Source organism: Hipposideros armiger, unplaced genomic scaffold (assembly GCF_001890085.2).
Source record: "Hipposideros armiger isolate ML-2016 unplaced genomic scaffold, ASM189008v1 scaffold_457, whole genome shotgun sequence".
In the NCBI taxonomy this organism is placed as follows: Eukaryota; Metazoa; Chordata; class Mammalia; order Chiroptera; family Hipposideridae; genus Hipposideros; species Hipposideros armiger.
The window spans coordinates 15,664-36,212 of record NW_017731807.1 but is presented as its reverse complement, the minus strand read 5'-3'; the positions used below and the strand labels follow the sequence as shown (position 1 = coordinate 36,212).

The following is a 20,549-nucleotide window of genomic DNA, read 5'->3' as shown; positions in this document are numbered from 1 at the left end:
ACAGCAAATAACACACTGAAAAATGCAGTCTATAATTTGTATTTGCTAGTTAGAAAGAGGATCAAAGGAGTAAGATGGCTGAAATTTGCATAAGTAATATTTCATGGTCTCAGAGTTCTCATTGCAAATGACACTGGAAGAAGGAAACTCTTGCCCAGAATCCCAAGAAGTCAGCACGGTTCAGCTGTAATCACTGCCTCCTGTGTCAGTGAGGAGTCTTTTCTCCATATTTTTATTAGATTTTGGTTTTGGTGTCTCCCAATGTGATACTGTACTTAGATATCAATACAGTCGGTCAAAACTTAAAAGTTTTATTTCTTTGGAGGGAAAAAAGATTAGATAAATGTATTCAATGTATCTAACATTGAAAAGGAGAAAAGATTTAATGTAAAAAAAATACTTTATATTGACATTGAAATGGAGAAGAGATTTAAAGTTTTTTTAAAAAGCCTTTATATTAACTGAGTAATAGCCCCATGGTGAGAAATACTGTATTAAATATAAACCCATATGTTGTAAAAACAACAAAAAAATTACTGGCATTGAGGAGAGCAGTGTCCTTTGAAAGAACTAGAACATAACCACTTTGCTCCTTAAAGGACACAAAATGAACAAAGATTTCACACACGTATCAGTGAATTACCATTGTAAAGCTCTGCTAGAGCCTTTCAGCTGAATTTTCATGTTTAAAGTTTAGGAAAGTAATGTGGTAGACTGAATAAGATATACCCATATCCTGATCCTGGAAACTGTGAATGTTACCTTATATGGCAAAAGGGACTTCGCAGGTGTGTTAATAAATTAAGGATAAAAAAGGGGAAGGGATTAAAATGTACAAACTGCCAGCTATATAAACAGTCACAAGGATGTAAAGTGCAGCATAGGGAATACAGTCAATAACACTGTAATAACTGTGTATGGTGTCAGATGGGTACTAGACTTACCAGGGTGATTTGATCACTTTGGAAGTTATATAAATATCTAATCACTGTTATACACCTGAAACTAATAGAACGGTGTATGTCAACTGTAATTGAAAACTTTTTTAAATCATAGATTACTTAGGGATATGAAATGGAGAGATTATCCCCAAGTATGCGGTTGGGGCCTAAATGTAATCAAAAGTGTCCTTACAAAAGGGAGGCAGAGAGATATTTGACACAGAAGAAGGCAGCGTGACAACTGGTGCTGACTTCAAAGATGGAGGAAGGAGCCACGAACCAAGGGATTCAAGAAATGCAGCTCTAGAAGCTAGAAAAGGCCAAGAAATGAATTCTCCCTTAGAGCCTCTGGAGGGACACCTTGATTTCAGTCCAGTGACACTGATTTCAGACTTCTGATCTTCAGAACTACAAGGGAATAAGTGTGTGTTGTTTTAAGCCACTGAGTCGGATATTTTGTTAGAATAGCAACAGGAAGCTAACTCAGGTTTGGCCTGGGCTTTGGCGGTTTAAAAGCTCCCCAGGTATTTTTAATATGCAGCAAAGTATGATAACCACGGAACTAGAGGAAAGACAAGATAAGGATATGCTAGCGTGATTGCTTACGTGGAAAAAACATATGGTGATTTCATGTGGGAAGTCAGCACGTGACCTCACTAAAGTGTGGACCACTGACCCATAGATTACTCCACAGTGGCCTACCTAAGCACATCATAGGACGGGCGCACTTCTCCCCTATGGTGGCTAGTGTCCTCTCTAGTCTGGCTCATTGAATAGGCTACATTTCCTTGGAATAAAGAACCGCTGTACATGTGATAGGCAGATTTCCTACAGAGCTAACTTTTCTTACCAATACTGTCTTTCTTTCAAGGAAGAAACAGGCCAATAACTGAAGTATATGTAAATACATAAATCAGCATATTCACATTACCACCATCATGAGAAGGACTAAACTGTCCTCCTCTCTGTGCTTAAGTTATTGTACTAAAAACCACTATTAGAATTGTAAAGAGAGAGAGTTTTTCCATTTGCTTTAGGAATCTTTATTTATAATTGATGACAGAAGATGGGATTTACTTATTTATTTATGATAGATAAATGGAATAGTACTGTGGGAACAAAAGAACTCATTCTTCGTAGAGATCAAGAAAAGTACTGCTTGTACATTTTTGACAGGGGCAGCCCTCCCTGCAGAGCGAGCACCTGCCTATTCCTGGGGCTTCCATTCTATCACGAGCCTCCATGGCCCTCTCTCCAAAAGCTAAAACCTTACAATCCCTTACTTTTTACTTTTGTCTCCCTACTTTGTCTTCCTCAGAGAAGAAGCTAACATAAGAGAAAAGGTAGTCACATTAGAATCAGAAGACCTGAGTTGGAATTTCAGTTCTGTCACACCTAAGTACTGTCACATTAGAAGGTCCCTCAGCCACTCGGAGCTTCATCTCTATCAAAAAGAGGTAACACTACCTCCATGACGCTGTGTTCTGACTAAATGAAATGAGACGGATGAAAGTGCTTAGCACATAGTAGGGGCTTCACTGAAACTAAACTTTCACACATCACCTCTATGCTGAAGCTTCTCACATCTCTTCTCATTGGTCCCGGCCTCTCACTGAGCTCTGGTACCATATCTCCCACTGTCTCCTCAACACTTCGACTCAGATCTCACGGGCATCTCTAGTTGGACACATCCAAACTGGACTTACGATCTCCACTCCCAATCCAGTGACCCTCCCAACTCCCCTGACTGTGTCCCATCACAGTTAAAGAGCCATCAGTCCCCTTCCTCCATCCTCTCTTCTCCGTTCCTGCTGCCACAACTCTCATTCAGGCACCTGTCCCCAGACCTCACACCTCGAGCACAGGAGCCTTTTGGGTAGGCTGTTAAGTTAAAGCTGTCTCTCCCAAGCTATCATGCTTGTGGTTTGCAAATTAATCTATCTCCAGCTAGAGGCGTCACATCAAGTCCTAAATAAAGAACTTCGAGCACTTTTTTGCCCAGCAGCCTGGCACTTATTATGGAAGAGGAGCCAGGTCCCCCAGGCATGGAGGTGATATGGAGTCCCCACAGGTTTGGTGTGCCCCACGGCAGCATACAATGCACTAAGCAATTTCACTGCATTACACGTAAAGGAAAGCTCTTGGAATAAATGGATCATAAAACAAAGCATTTATTTAAAAGCAGCTACAGAGAACTATAAATTTGTCATCAAATTTCTTTGCATAGTATTTAGTAATTATTGGGTTGTCGGAAAAGTCATGACGCAGTTTTGCAAGGAAAAACAGAAAAAATACATCATAACTTTTCTGACAACCCAATACAATCAAAATCTGCCAAACCATCCTCAATTGAATTAAATATAATAATCCATGGATATTCAACCACGTACATGGTTTGTCATATTAAAATCATTTAACAAATATTCAAGCCTTCAATATTTATACTGATAGCAAATTTCGTCAATCTCAGGCATGTTCTTACCGTTTTGTTCATCCAGCTCATTCCCAATTTCTTGCCCCATTTGTTTTTGGCGACTTATGATAGAGGAAAGGGCATCAAGGCCTGCGTCCTGTTCTGAAAGAAAAAGTACAACGAGTAACTAAAAACAAACGGAAAACAATTAAAGGTCCAGACATATACCCAAGGCTGTAATACAATTCAACATAGGATAAAAGTAACATTTTAAATCAGTCGGAAAAAGAGAAAACAGTTAACATTATTGGAACAAAATAAAGAAAAAACTAAATACCTACCTCATACCTTAAAGTAAAATGATTTCCAGGTGAATTAAATTTTTAAATTTTAAAAATGAAGTAATTTAAGATTTGACTACATAAACATTTAAACTTGCCAATACTTAATACATAAAGAGCATGTACAAATCAATAAGACTTAATCTTCCAATTTTTAAAATGGATACAGGATATAGACAGGAAATAAAAATGAAAAAGAATGCTAATACCCAGGGTTAACTAAAGTGTGAAGAACTAGAAGCTCCTAAGTATTATGTCACAGGAGGGTAGGTAATATACCATACCTTTCTAGAGAGAAAACTGTGTCTACCTTTTTAATCTATCAATTTGATGTCTAGGAATGTATGTAAGAAAACGTTCAGATAGTAAGCAATGATGTATAATACAAGGATGTTCCTTGAAACACTGCTTCCTGTGCTGGTTATAGATTTATTGACTTTTAGCTCCAAATTCGCCCTTTTTGACTGCTCTGGGAAATGGATCTGGATGGATCCTCTCAATAATCTTTCCTTTGCCAGCTTTGTCAGTAGAGGGGAATGCAGAGACACTACAGGAGGAACGGCTTCTGCGTCCTGCCTCCAGCCTACTCTCGTGACAGGCTCCTGCAGGGCTTATAGCTTCTTCAGTGTCCAGCTCCTCAGAGGACAGTGGCAGCTGCACCCTGAGGCCAGCAACTTCTCTCCACACACCCCCTCCTTGGGCAGTTTTATAACACAGTGCCTTCAGTTAGACACTTTCCTATGAACAGTATTCTCCGGCACCCCAGAGGGCAGATTCTAGCAAGTTCCACCAGCTTGGTTGGGCACTACAGTGACTTCCCTGAAACCCAGTGACACCTAGCTGTGCCCTCCTCAAGGTCTGCATCTCAGCCCAGGGGACATGGAGCACTTTCTCAGGCTCTCTATCTCAGCCTGAGGGCCAGTGGTTGCGCCTTACCTGCTATTTCTTTCTGTTCTCTTCTTGCCAGCAAATCTCTCATTACTCTAATTTCCTGTCATAGTTAATAATTTTGTATATTAAACTTTCCTTGCTCAACTGTCTCTCTCCTGATTGGACCCACACTGATACATTTATAATAGTGAAAAACTGGAAACTATCTAAATGCCCAAACACAGTGATTTGTTTAAAAACATATAGTATACCCACACAGTAAAATATGATATAGCCATTAAAAGTGATACTGCCCATGTATATTTTGATGTTGAAAGAAGTCCATGATATGTTATTAAGCAAAAAATCAGGACACAAAACAATACATAGTAAAATAGCATTTTTTAAAAATGAAAATGTATTACTTTTCTAGATTTTGAAAATTTGAAAAGAACTCCAGTTATTCAAGATCCTTTCTTTAAAATTTGATATTGGTTTGTTTTTTTAACTAGGCAGTCTCAGTGATCCCTTTGTAAGGACTTTTTCCTTTGCTTTCAGGTATATTTGAAAGAAAATTCTGAGGCTGACTCTAAGGGCTCTTTCTACCCAAGCAACATGCTTGATAAGGATAGCATGCCAATTGCAGCTTCATTTGCTGATGGGGATTTTTAAATCACTGCTTCACATAAAAGCATACCTACAAAAGCAGAAATCACAAAGGTCTTCTTATCCAAGATCACGTTAACATTTACCTATATTTTTTTCCTAGTCTTTTTATGGAATTAAATCATTACACTTAACTCGTTAATTCATCTGGAATTTATTTAAACTAATGGTGTGAGGTAAGGACCCCTTAGTGACATTTTTTGACACTACGTACTTTTTAAACTATACAAATGACCTGCTGTCTCCAGGGATCGTTCTAAGGGACCATTTTATAGCAAAATCACTTTATAATGAGGTCCTTTTGGTCTTTAGTAACAACCTCTTGGATGGCCTCCAAGATAAATCTATCATCAACCTAGTGCTGCTATAGGATGACCAATATTATAGAATTCCAAATGCAAACCAAAAATAATCTATATATAGAACTGAGGGTCAAGTGTCAACGTGAATTAAAAGGTAAACCAATTTAAAAGGAACAAAGGAGATTCCTCCATAGCTGTCATTAGGAAAAGAATCATTAAAGTTATAAAGTTGCTTTATCTAGTAGAGACATAGATTATGAATGAAAAATACCTACACTTGCACTCTTTTCTCTCAACCTTGACTCACCGATTGACTTACCTACCAAAAGGTTATCTCTCTAATGCGAAACAGAAAGAGGGCTAAAAATTCTACTTCACTCAAATCATTTCTATAAGAACTTAGTTCCTCCTCACTATGTTTAAGTGCTACAGTAAATGTTCATTCCCTAATCCAAAACATAGAAAGTCCAGGTAACTGAGATACTATGTATATAATAATCATATTGATGACCTGAGCTTCTCCAAGTACTAAAGTAGCATTTCTAAGGGGAGGTGGTATGGTCACTGTAGAGACAATGAACAAAATGAAATGCTGCTACTTGCAAAAATATAAACAATCAAGAGCCATACACAGTCATGCAGAACCACATAAAATTCCTATGATGTCATAATAACTCTTTACTATAATCTGCCCTATCATATCACATATCCCAAGTCATTATACCACAATATGTTATTTGTAATATACCACACTCTATTAATCATTCCTCAATTTTATAATGGCATTCATTTTTTAAAATGGATGACCACTGTGCTACGTAGAGTAATGGCCCCCTAAAGATGTCCATATCCTAATCCCGAGGGCCTGTGAATATATGACTTTACATGGCAAAGGGAACTTCACAGTTGTGATTAACATTAAGGAATTTGAGATGGGAGAGTATTCTGACTTATCCAGGTGAACCCAATGTAATCAATACGAGCCCTTAAAACAGAGAACCTTTCCCAGCTGCAGTCATAGGAAGACATGAAGAACGGTCAGAGAGATGCAACTTGCTGGCTTTGAAGATTCAAGAAGGGGGCCACAATCCCAGGGACCATGATCCCCCAGAAGCTGGAAAAGGCAAGGGGATGAATTCTCCCTTGGAGCCCCCAGGAAGGAACCCAGCCCTGCCGACATCTTGATCTTAGCCCAGTGAGACCCACACTGAACTTCTGGCCTATAGAACTGTGAGGTAATCAATTTACATTTTAAGTCACTTAGTTTGTACTAATTTATTATGAGAGCAATAGAAAACTAATAGAATCATGTTTTTGAAAATAGCTTTGGAATAATTAGGTGTTTGGAGACTTCCTATCTTTAGATAGTCAGAAACCCCATCTTCTAAATGAATAGCATGTAATTGTGGGAGGACTATCTGGTGGCTGTAGATTAAAACTAAAGAGACAGTCATCATGCTGCATTCTTGCCAAAAATAACAAACTTCATTCTGATCAAGCCTCTAAATCTAACTACCAATTTACAGAAAATGTGGGCCAGAGGAGTATTTTAATATATGGGGATATAAATAGCAAGATCTAAATGGTGGGAAACTGCTGAGCAAAATGCCTTTGTTTCATCAACCAAGAAATTTTTGCAATACCTCTTGCAGAAAGAGAGAGAGAGAGAGAGAGAGAGAGAGAGAGAGAGAGAGAGAGAGAGAGAGCGCGTGAGCACGCTGGTAAAGGTACCTATCTATTAAAGAAACTTAAGGGACATATCAATTAGTTACAATGTGCAGACTACATACAGATCCTGAATTGAACAACCTAAAAAAAGAAAAATCATAGGACAATCAAAGAAATCTGAATACTGACTAATATTTTATTATACTAAGGAATTATTGTTAACTTGTTAAGGGTGATGAGAGTATTGTAGTTTTATATATACACACACACACACACACACACACACACACACACACATATGTATTTTTTTTTAAAGCCCTAATCTTTTAGAAAATATACTTTACAAATATATTCTGGAATAGTCACCAATTAAATAATGTCTGAGAATTGCTTCAAAAATATCCAGGGGATGGGTAGGTAGGCAGACATATAGATGAAACAACGTGGATTATGAGTTAATACCTGCTTAAGCAATTGATGGGTACAGTGAAATCATTATCTTTCTCTACTTTTATACATTTGAAATTTTCCACAGCAAAAAGTTATCAACATTTTAACAAGTCAATAAAACAGGGACCGTCCTCAGGCCCCTGACAGAGCACATGACAAGCCCCCCCACCCCCACCCCCACCCCAAGGGCTGGAGCTGCCTCTTCCTTTCCTGTCTTTGTCCCAGCTCTGAGCCCAACTGGTGGCACAGAGCAAGTACTTAGTAAATGATGTTTTAAAGCAAGGACTAACCAGAGGGCCCTCTAGTAGGTTTGTAGAAAAAAGAACTAAAATCTCTGCTAGCCATATGAAAGGGTTTCCGGTCAATATCAGAGAGCCGAGTTTAGGTGGTAGAAAGGAGTTGATGCTGTGTTGTCTGTCGCCTACAGAGAAGCAATGGAAACACATGTAACATACAGATGGATCTCCCCCTGAGTAAGGAGAAGTAAGGAATGAATGAGAAAAAGATTCGGTCAAGCTAAACGATCAGGGTAAAATTAATCGCTACGTTAGAAAGACTCTTAGAGCAAGATCTAAAAAGAGATGTTTTTATTTTTGTTTTTGTTTTGAGATTTTAGAACAGCAATCCTAGTCTAGGTGACAGATACAAGAAACAGTATTTTTAAAGAAAGTTGCTTGTGAAGTTGTGATTGCAAGGGTTCAAAGGTTAGCTACTAAGATTTGCCTGTGTACAATGGAGTCTGACTAGCCACCTTCCCCACCACTATTTCACATAAAAATATTGAGAGGCCTAAGAACACAGAAATCCAGAATAACGTGCACCTTTTTGATAGAATCTAGAAAGAATACCTGTAGACTAATGGTAAGAATAGATGGAGCTAATTAAGAAACCCCATTAGGGGGAAGCCAGTTAGCTCAGTTGGATAGAGCACAGTGCTCATAACACGAAGGTTGCCGGTTCAATCCCCACATGGGCCACTGAGATGCACCCTCCACAACTAGATTGGAACAACTACTTGACTTGGAGCCAATGGGTTCTGGAAAAACACACTGTTCTCCAGTAAAAAGAAAAAAAAGATACCCCATTAAGAGAGACCTCCTGATACCTTGTAAGAACAATACCTTGTAAGTTCTCCAAGGTCTGCCATCGACTGAGAGACAAAGGTCTATATACTAATCAAAAAGCTGCATTCCTTTGTTCTATCTCAGGAATTTTTGAGGTGATCTAGTTATTGTCATCACCTCATCCATCTTCTGCCTCATGTCCATTTGTGCCTCAAATTACAGCTTAAGTAATACAGAAGCCAAAACTGACTAACTGGTTGTCATGAGGCCTAGCTTCTAGGTTAGGAAAGGAAGGCATTCATTGCCCTGAGACTAAGTTCTACCAATAAACTGTTATTTTAGGATGATTTTCAAAATGTTTCTAAGGGTCAACTAAAGTACAGAAAGGCCAAGAGATTACCATGGGCAAAAGAAAGTTAAAAATGACCCTTCACATGGTTCTTTATTTTTATCTAGTACAGGACTTGGCAGTGAAGCAAAGCTATATCAACCTCAACACATCACCAAGGTTCCTGAGGCAGAGAAAAGGCTGGGAAGGGTTTTATGTAAAGATTACGGTACTTCCACATTGTGTTTATCTTTGAAAATCAGCTTGCTAGGAAAGCAAAGGGGGATATAGCATTTCAAAACACAAAGGTAAAAGTAGAAAAGCAAACAGACCTACAATATGTGCTGCCACTTCCCTCAATTCCTTCACCTCCCCACCCCTCCAACAAGCCTCAGGAGGCTCTCAAAGGGTGGGCATCTCAATAAGGATGCTCTCTGTTTTGGAGACTCAATGACAAAACCTTGCCAGTGGCATCCTCTCACACCCAACCTACAGAAATTACTAAATGTAGCACCTTCTCATTGACAGGGATGCTTTTCCTAACTGAAAACAGCTTTTCCTGGCAAAAAGCAATGATGCCAAAAAATTCATTAGTATTATCTGGCAAGACAGGAACCACCTGAAGAATAAAAGCACTGCAAATGAATGGTCATGCTATGTTGCACTGCTCTTAATTTTTTCACTTTGCTTCTAACATGACAATGGGTGAAATACGTAGAAATGAAGAGACAAGGGAGGCCCAGTGTCTCATTTACTGGATAATTTCACTGTGAAAAAAAGAGTTCAAAATAGAATTAGACTTCTACTTCTGGCCAAGCTGGACTGACTGACAGAGACCAGATTTACTTCTGGCCTGAAACAACTGGAAAAGAAAACACAAAACCACAGGCCAAATACACAAAACAACAGTTTCAAGACACGGGTGTCATGAATTGAAGGACAGTGATCCCTGAGAGATGGGAAACACATGACATAGATGAGTTCTGTGACTGCCCCAGATTATGGCCTTGAGACAGTTCTCAGGCCATGGTGTGGGGATGGAGCTGGGCAGCCTCCATGAGTTGAGAAGAATCCAAATAGGTCCAGGTGACTAGGTACGTAGGGCACAGAACCAGAGAGGCGAGAGCTGCAGAGAGAAAACGCTGGAGGTTTACACAGGATCCATCTTGAAGCTTCAGCTGAGTGTTGATCAGGGCATTTCAGAGAGGAAACTAACCAAGCCTGGGGAAAGAACCACCTGAAAGGGTCAGAGATAATGATCCTCTGAGCTCAGACAGGGCTGGATACAGTTCATGTGCACACTGACCAGGTCACCTTAGAATTCATAGGGCACCAGAGTACTCAGAATGGTTTTAGCTCAGTAGTGGTGGAAATTATCTCTAGACTCGAGTCAGCAAATATTTTTATAAAGGGCCAGATAGTAAATATTTTAAGCTTTGTGGTTCATATGGTCTCTAGAGCAACTACTTAACTCTGCCATTGCAGCAGGAAAGCATCCATAGATAATACATAAAATGAATGAGCATGGCTGGCTGTGTTCCCATAAAACTTTATTTATGGACACTAAACTTTGAATTTCATATAACTTTTACAGTCAGAAAATATTCTTCTTTTGACTATTTTGGAACTGATTGAAATGGAAAAACCATTTTTAGCTTGCAAACCATTCAAAAACAGTTGGCAGGCCAGATGTGGCCCACAGGTCATGACTTGCTGACCCCCTGCTCTAAAATAAACTTTGCTCTTGTCCGCCTTACAAAGCAAGGCCCAAATAACTTAACTGAATCCCAGAAAAAACATTTCAAGGATATTTCTAGAGATATAAAATATCCAGTACTGAACAAATACAAATTCCCAAAATCTGGCTTCTAAACTAATGCTTCTTCCCTAAGGTTAGAAACAAGGCAAGGATGTCTACTCTTACCATTTCTATTCAACTCAACACTGTACTAGGAGTTGCAGCAAGTGTAATAAAGCAAGAAAAAGAAATACAAGGCATCCAGATTGAAATAAAGAAGTAAAACTATACCAATTAAAAGAAGAGACTGTCAGATTGGATGGAAAAACAAGAGCCAACTATATGTTGTCTACAAGAACACTACTTTAAATGTAAAGACACATATAAATTAAAAGTAAATAGCTAGAGGGGCTGGCCGAGTGGCGCACTGGTTAAGAGCTGGCTTGGGACACCAGAGGACCCCGGTTCGGATCCCACATATGTGGGCCAATAACACTGCCCTCTACGGCTAAGATGCTGAACAACAGCTCAACCTGGAGCTGGGCTGCCATAGACTGGGAGAAAATATTTGCAAAAGACATATCTGATAAAGAACTGTTATCCAAAATACGTACACAAAGAACTCTTAATGTGCCAAAGACCTTAACAGACACCTCACCAAAGAAGGTATACAGATGGCAAATAAGGATATGAAAAGATACTCCACACCATATGTCATCACAAAAATGAAAATTAAAACAGCAATGAGATACTACTACACATGTATTATTGTAGAATGGCCAACATCTAGAAACTGAAAACACTAAACTCTGGCGAGGATATGGAGCAAGGAACTCTCATTTGTTGCTGGTTAGAATGCAAAATGGTGTAGCTACTTTGGAAGACAGTTTAGCAACTTCTTATAAAACTAAGCCTACTCTTACTATATGATCCAGCAATTACATTCCTTGGTATTTAACTAAAGAGTTGGAAACTTATGTACACACAAAAACCTTCATGCTGATGTTTATAGCAGCTGTATTCATAACTGCCAAAACCTGTAAGCAACCAACGTGTCCTTTAGTAGATGAAATGGTAAATTTGGTACATCCAGACAATGGAATCGAATATTATTCAGTGCCAAAAAAGAAATGAACTATCAGACCATGAAAAGGCATGGAGGAACCCTAAATGCATATGACTAAGTGAAAGAAGCCAGTCTGAAAAGACTACATACTATATAATTACAACTATATAACATTCTGGAAAATGCAAAACTATGAAGATAATAAAAAGATCAGAGGTTGCCAAGGGTTGAAGGCAGAAGAAGGGATAAACAGATACGGCACAGAGGGTTTTAGGGCAGTGGAAGTACTCTGTATGATACTCTAATGATGGATACATATCATTATATATTTATCAAAACCCATAAATGTACAACATCAAGAGTGAACCCAAGGGCCGGCCGAGTGGCTCAGTTGGTTAAGAGCTCGCTCAAGAGTTTTGAGCTCTGAGCAACAGCGGTTCGAGTCCAGCCCGAGCTGAGCAGCCGCTGAGCTGCCAATAGGTAGCAGGATGGCTCAGAAAAAAAAAAAAAAAAAAAAAAAGAGTGAACTCAAGATAAACTATGGACTTTGGATGATTATAATTTGTCCATGTAGTTTCACTAATTGTAACAAATGTGCCACTCTAATGGGGGCTGTTGATAATGGGGGGAGGCTATGCATGTGTGTGTATGTGGGGGGGGGGTATATGGGAACTCAATACCTTCCTCTAAATTTTGCTGTGTACCTAAAACTTCTCTTTAAAAAATAGTCTTAAAAAAAGTTAAACTATCTTTATTCACAGATGACATGATCATTTGTATAGAAAACCCTAAAGATTCTACAAACTAGAACAAATCAGTGACTTTACCAAGGTTGCATGACCCAAGATCAATATATAAAAATCAATTTTATTTTTATATATTAGCAACATGAGAAACAGAAATTTTTAAATGCCTTTAATAAGAGGATAAAACTATGAAACATTTAAGAGATAAATCAGATTAAAAGATGTATAGTACACACACAGTGAAAACTGCAAAGCACTGCTAAGAAAAATTAAAGAACTAAATAGAGGGATAGACCCAATTCTTGTTAAGATGTCAATTAATCTAAAAATTCAATGTAATCCCAATCAAAATTCCAAGAGGCTTTTTTGTAGGAAATGAAAGCAGATTCTAAAATTCATATGGGAATGTAAAAGACCTAGAGTATCTAATAAAATTTTGAAAAAGAACAAGGTTGGAGAACTTATATACTACCTGACTTAAAGACTTACAAAGATACAATAATTGTGGGCAGCCAGGTGGCTCAGTTAATTAGAATGTGTGCTCTTAACAACAAGGTTGCCGGTTCAATTCCCTCATGGGATGGTGGGCTGTGCCCTCCACAACTAGACTGAGGGACAATGACTTGACTTGGAGCTGATAGGTCCTGGAAAAAACACAGTTACCCAATAAAAATAAAAAAAGATACAATAATTGAGACAGTGTGACACTGATGTAAAGATAAGCAAACAGACCCATGGAAGAGAATGCGTAGTCCAGAAATATACCCACATGTATACGGTCAACTGATTTTTGACAAAAGGTAGAATAATTCAGTAGAAAAAGATAGTCTTTTTTTATGTGGTGGTAGAACAAATAGATATCCAAATGCAAAAAAATTCTACTTATACTTCATTATATAAAAAATTAAGTCAAAGCATATCATAGATCGAATGTGAAACTAAAAACTGTAAAATTTCTAGGTAAAAAACAAAGCAGCAAATATTTGTGGCTTTGGATAGTCAAAGATTTCTAATGCGACTTCATCAAAATTAAAAACTGCTCCTCTTTAAAAGATACTGTTAAGAGAATGAAAAATATAAGCCATAGATGGAAAGAAAACATTTGTAAAACTATATCTGACAAATGACATATAAAAGGGTATATAAACAATTCTTACAACTCAATAATAAAAGAGAAACAACCCAAATAAAAATAGGTAAACATTTGAACAAACATTTCACCAAAGAAGACATACGGATGGCAGAGAAGCACATGCAAAGATTCATTAGTCACTAGGAAGATACATATTAAAACCAGAATGAAATGCATCACACACCGATTAGAATGTCTAAACTTTAAAAAGATAGACTAGACCATGTTTTTGTGAAGATCTGAAACAATCAGAAGACATAAATTCTGTTGGCAATGTAAAATAGTACAACTGCTTTTGAAACTGTGTGGTAATTTCTTTAAAGGTTAAACATGTATACCTACTATGACTCAGTCATTCCACTGGTAGGTACTTATTTAAGAAAAATGAAAATGTATATCTATACAAAGACATGCATATGAATGTCCATAGCAATTTTATTTGTAATAGTGAAATACTCATCAACAGGTGAATGGATACACAGAATGTGGTTAATTCACACCATGGAATACTATTCTGCAATATAAGAGAAAGAAATTCTGATCCCTGCAACAACGAGGACAAATCTTAAAATAATTATGCTTAAAGAAGCCAGATGTCCTCATCCTAAAAGGAGTACATACTGTATGATTCCATTTATACAAAGTTATAGAAAACAGAAAATAATTTATAGTGACAGAAAGCAGATCAGCAGCTGTCTGGGGACTGGGAGAGGGACAATAGTAAGAATTACAGAGACGTGAAGAAAACTTTTGGGAATAATGATTATGCTCACTATTTTTATTATAGTGATGGTTTCACAGGTATATACATGTGTTAAAGTTGACTGAATCATATACTTTAAATATGTGCTATTTATGATAATGTCAACTATACCTTAATAAAGCTGTTTTTAAAAAGTAGAATTAGAAAGAATAACATATCTTAATACTGGCATGAAAGGGTGTCTATGACACATATAAGTTAAAAATTTTAAAAGCTGTGGAATTATATGTCATGATCCCACTTATGCAAATTCTATGTGTGTTTATACTGAATACATATCTATATCTATCTATTTATCTATCTATCATCTATATATATATAGAGAGAGAGAGCACCTGAGGAAATATATATATATATATATATATATATATATATATTGTTTACAGTTTGAGAGCTTTTCCTTTTATATGTCCCTGTATTGTTTGAACTTTGTATAACAATCATGCACTATTTCTTAAATTTAAAAAATAGAAGTAAAAAAATAATAAGCAGGTTTAAAAGCCACTGGGAAAGATGAATTTGAAGGTATTTTATAGAAGAAAAAGATGGAGTCTTGTGTTTGGAGGCTAATTCCCAACTGTGGAGAAAAGGAAGGGGCACACGCCTCAGGTTCACCTGCGCTTATCAGATTCAGAACTGCCCCACGTGCTCTCCCAGGAGACAAGCACTGCTTCCGGGAGTTACCTTGATGGGTGACGTCATTTGTCTATTCCTCAGGTATCCTGAGGCACAAACCTGCCAAGGGCTTTAAAAGATCAATAGTTCTCACTCTAACCTTCAGTGGCTACAAAGAACATTCAAGGCTATAGTAAAAATCTGACCAGGTTTCTGAGCCCACACTCCTCGACTGTTTTCGGTACCTTGGATGATTTTCTGCTGCTGTTGTCGGATTTCATTAAAACCCAAGCCTCTGGTCTCTTCTGGCTCCTCAAAAAGCCAAGGGTTGGGGACGCCTCGCTTAGCCCCTCCCGTCATCAGGCTGGACCTAAGAACAAGATTAAATGTGTTACATAACACAAAATAGAGCTCTGCTGCAAATTACTCCCACAAGTGCAGAAGAAGCCAGCCTCGCATGCTTTGAAAATTCAATCCAACCACAATTTATTGCATCCTTAGTTTATGCCAGCAACTGTGTTCAGTGCGGGAAGAGATATGAGGATAACAAGGCACAAGCCTGGTCCCCCGGAGAATTATAGCCTCTTAGGGAGACTGCGGCAGCACGTAATACTCTTCCTAATCTTCCAAGATACATGTGAGTCAGTAATCATAAATGAGGGTCTTAAATTTCAAAGACACAAGGCCAAACGCAAGTGGTCTTTTTATCAGGACCAAGTTTGTCTCATAGGCTATGTGACAACAAAGGCACAAATAGTATATCTCAAGAAGATGCAATGTTGTGAGTATAGATTATAGCATTTAAAAAATGACCATATAATTTCCTACTAAAGTGTATTTGGTGGCTTACAGATAAAAACACATGCAGGGTTTTAAATCCAATTTTATGGATATAATATAGCATTCATAACAAAATAAACAAATTCTGAATGATTTTTCTTAATTCTTACTCCCTCTGGTAACCCACATGCCCCTTTTGCACCAGACATATTGGTCTTCTTGCTGTCTGAAAAACACACGTTTTTGGCCTCAGTCCCCATGTCTGTAGGATTTTCTTATCTCAAGATCTCCTCTCTCGTCCCCACCTGCCCACATTCTGTCCAAGCCACAAGGACCATCTTGTTCATGAAACCATGTCTGACCACTTCAACCTAGATGTGAACACTCGCTTTAGAGTATGATTCATAGGATTCACAAAAAATGATGACAATGACAATGGTGGCATAACAGTAGAAGCAGTGACAATAATAGTTAACATGTATTAAGCATTTGCTACATGCAGCCACAGCTCCAGGCGATTTATACGTATTCGCTCATGTCTCTGTTATTTGCAGTGCTTCTGGCTCTTTCTTTTCACAGCTCTCGTATTGTCTACAAATAACCGCTACCCTATTGTTTAACCTTTTACATAAATGAGCCTTATGTCTATTAGATATAAGGCAGGAGCTAAAAATCACCCTTGACTGGACTGCACAGTGCTCTCCCACACAGAGTGAAAAGCTGTCATCATAAGCTCAAATCCTGGCTTCACCACCTACCAGCAATATATGGATGGTAATACCTGCCTCAGAGAGCTGCTAGGGATTCAGTAAAATAATTCATTTATTCCAAAACCATTTCCTTAGCACTTACTATGTGGTAGGCATTGTTTTCATCAATGGGAGTGAGGGAAAAAACCCAGAAAATAGATAAAACAGACCAAAATCCCTGCCCTTACAAAGTATCAATTCTTATTACGGACAATGCTTTCATTCTGGTCGGGGGCGGGGGGGGAGGGACAATGTGCAAAATGTGTGCAAAGTGCTAATGCAATGCTTGGAACATAATAACCAGTCAATAAATGTTCATTATTATCATTTTACCAATTATTGTACTGTAGTCCCAGGAGGCACTGAAATATTATTTTTTAATAAATGAGTATATCCCCAAAGGCCATATTAATTTCATTTTTAGTTTAGCACTATAAAACCTACAGAAGAATATGACCTGTATCAAGAAACAAACCCACGCAAAACTGGAAGGACATTTCTGACTCCTTAAACTAAGATTCTAAGCACAGAGCTGGTCTCTACTCCAGGGTTCTAATATGCCAAACACAAGCACACTTTCTTCCATGTTATCAGAAAGGTGGGCATGCTTCTTTAAAGCCTTACTCTACTTGGTTGGTCCCAAGTAACTAAAATGTCAAGATTTCAGGTTTATTCCCTATGATAATCATTCGATTTCACCTAGCTTTGAAGACGGGAAGAAAGTAACAGAAAGAGGAAAGAAGGAAGTTCACAATTAAAGTACACCCCTAGCTTACACCATCTTGCAAGTGACAGCTCTTGGTCTAAACAGGAGATGTGGGATATTGTGCATGGTCCACTGCAAAAGCAAGTGATAACAATGGGTCAGACGTAGATAGAGTAACCTCGAAAGTGCACCTGTCACCAGCTCTGAGCATCCATTCAAATTAGCATATTGCACCTGAATTGACAGTAAACATTAATCCTCTAAAGCTAATGCTGGAATGTCCCACTGGTAGGTCTTGCCACACCTCCATACAGCATATGATTTTTAATTATTAAAGGGGAAAAGAAACACGTATGAAAATTATCTTAGCAACCTCAAAAAATAGCAAATTAGAACTACAGCCTTTAATTATACATATATATTTAAAAATAAATGATGTATTTTTTAAAAACAGCTATTAGAGAGTAAAAGTATAACATGGGCACAACTTAATATTTATATCAAACACACATCACAAGAAAAAAAAAAGAAAAACAACCAACCCATCAACCAACCACCAGACACGCAAGGAGAGATTTCCCAGGGCTGAATTCCGACTATAAAAGTTCTAAGCACTGAAAACATTATCTTGGTCTCACTCTCACATAGTTCACTATAAAAGCAATAGTAAACTGCAATGCAGTTTGCCAAACGAAAAACGGTTCCCGGATGCCTTCTTTCTGGGTTATCTGATTCCAAATTTTTTGGTACGTTCTTCAAGGCTGGAGTCTCCTTTCCTCCCTCTCCCCTCTCCTCTCTTCTTTTGGTGACTATATTTGCTGATGCCCCAAGCCTACTGGGAAATGCAACAATGAGCAAGCCTTAACCATAAAGCAGGTAAAATCACAGGTAAGATCACAGGTATCGCTGTACGCAGAAGACATGATTTTCTTTTCATTAGGTTTTACGCTCCACAGAATGTTTGGAGTGATGCCTATTATTACTCAGCATTTTCCTAGGTGCAAAGGAAAACATGAAGGAATTTAAGACATAATTCTTGCTTTCAAGGAGTTTACAATCAAACTGAAAAGAAAAGCTAACCACACATGAAGCAATTACTAGATGAAATAAGAGAACAGCTCGCTTTGTCTCCCTGGGCAATTCCAATAACCTCTTCAGCTCGGGTTTTTCACCCATACAATAAGCAAACTAAGCAGGTCAACGGTTTTCCACCCTCGTTCTAGTCCAGCCCTTGAAGAGCACGACACCCTCCGGTGGGGAGGTGAGTGGGGAAGACTCACCTTGGTGGGGGACCCAGGTATTCTTTTTATTCCTGCAAAAGATGATTCCTTATTATTGGAAATCACTGAATGAACGAAATGATCTCTAAGATCCATACTGCTTTAATTAAAATTGTTCTGGTTAAGTACCAAATTGCATACATAAGAACAGAGGAAAAAATAACAATTTCATACTCTCGTGTGTTTGCATGAGTCTGGAGGGCCCCTGCCCCCACCCCTTGGTCCATCTGGCAAAATTCTATTCATCCATCCCCTAAGGCTCAACTCAAATGTCACTTCTGTTTGGTCTTTCCTGATCCCCATCCCCACCCCCTTTCCCTTGAATCAATCACTCCCTGGTGCTCCCATGGCACTCTGTTCACATTCTCCTACCAGTTTTCCTGAAATGAAAGAGACAGTTCAGTTCAAGACCACCACCAAGTCACCAGCTCAGACAAAGCCTGGAATCATCTCTGACTCTCTCTCGTACCCCACAGCAGCCAAGTCCATTAACAAATCCTTCAAAACCTATCTAAAGTCTGACCATCACTGCTCTATTGCTTCCGCCCTCGTACTCCTGCCACCGGCTTCCACACCTACCCTTTACCATCTGCCCCTCACACAGCTGTCAGAACGATCATTGTAAAAATAAATCTGCTACCTCTGCGCAAGACCTTCTCGTGTCTTTCCATCACCCTCAGCATAAAATGCAACACTTTTTCTATAACCTACAAGCACACTAGCCTCCTTGCTGTTTCTAGGACACACTGAGCATGCTCCCATCTCAGGGCCTTTGCACCTGCCGTCCCCTCCTACTCACCACAGCTAAGGCACTCTTTGCCCCATGGTCACATGGCCTTGTTCCCGTATTCATTCCACTCTGCTCAGATGTCAGCTCCTTAGAGAGGTTTCCCTGATTACCTACAATAGTAGCCTTCCCTGTAACTCCTTAGCTCCCCCCTAATCCTGCTGTATTTTTCTTTATAGTACTTAAAGTACCAGCTGTTATATGCTATATTATATATGTGTTGATTTTCTGTCTCCCACACTAGACTATAAGCCCCACAGGGTACAGACTGTCTTGTTTGTCACTATATCCTTAGTGCCTAGCATAACAGGCTCTGAAACAAAGATTTTGAATGAATTAACTTATTCAGCAAATAACACAACTGAATGAATAAAATATATAAGAAGGGTAGTCAGGAAATTATAATGTCATATACTGGTGCTATGTTTTGTGATTTCAAAGGCATTTTGCAAACATTATCCCACTTGAATTGTAAGCACGCCTGTGTGTCAGTCAGAGCTGGTACTAATAAGAAAACCAATGTAAAGAGACACCAAAGTGACCTTCTCAAGGTCACACTCAGTGGCAGAACTAAAGGTTCAACGCACAGCTTCTGAGTCTCACTTAACCCAAGGCACTTCCTTTCTACCATCTCAGGGAAGGTTTCATAAAAGGAGGTTCAAGACAGCCATCAAGAAATGGTAAGGGTGAGCAATGTGAGAGGGAGATGGGAAGGCATTCCAAGAAAGGGTAAGACATGAATGCTGTCTCCGAGGCAGGGAAGGTGAGCCATAAATGTGTGCATGGAATAACGGTGGAGAATGGGTGAAATCTGGGGAGCTGGATCTAGTAGAATAAATTCCCAGGTAAACAGCCATAGTGAAACTCTACCTGTTCTCCTAGTCCCTTTCATCCTCACACTCTTCCAGCATCTTGTAATTTTAGCCATTCGTTGTTCCCCATCCTATAAATCCTCAAGCAGTGACTTTCTTTCCTAGGCACAGCCAAACCTCCTTAAAAAATGTGGCTCGGGCTGGCCGAGTGGCGCGATGGTTAAGAGTTGGCTTGGGACGCCAGAGGGCCCCGGTTCAGGTCCCACATATGAGGGCCAGTGACACTGCCCTCCACAGCTAAGATGCTGGACGGCAGCTCAACCTGGAGCTGG

At 38.8% G+C, this 20,549-nt stretch overlaps 1 protein-coding gene across 1 annotated transcript in view; it reads right to left on the bottom strand.

Annotated features, from left to right (window-relative positions):
• The window catches only part of LOC109395108 (syntaxin-8-like), a 212,896-nt gene extending 196,753 nt beyond the window's left edge, over positions 1–16,143 (bottom strand). Inside the window, exons 1-3 of the mRNA XM_019665905.1 lie at positions 16,071–16,143; positions 15,349–15,519; positions 3,424–3,516 (exon numbers count right to left, since the gene is read on the bottom strand). Coding sequence (XP_019521450.1) covers positions 3,424–3,516; positions 15,349–15,519; positions 16,071–16,143 — 337 coding nt within the window. The remainder of the gene's footprint in view (positions 1–3,423; positions 3,517–15,348; positions 15,520–16,070) is intronic.
• Between the last annotated feature and the right edge of the window lie 4,406 nt (positions 16,144–20,549).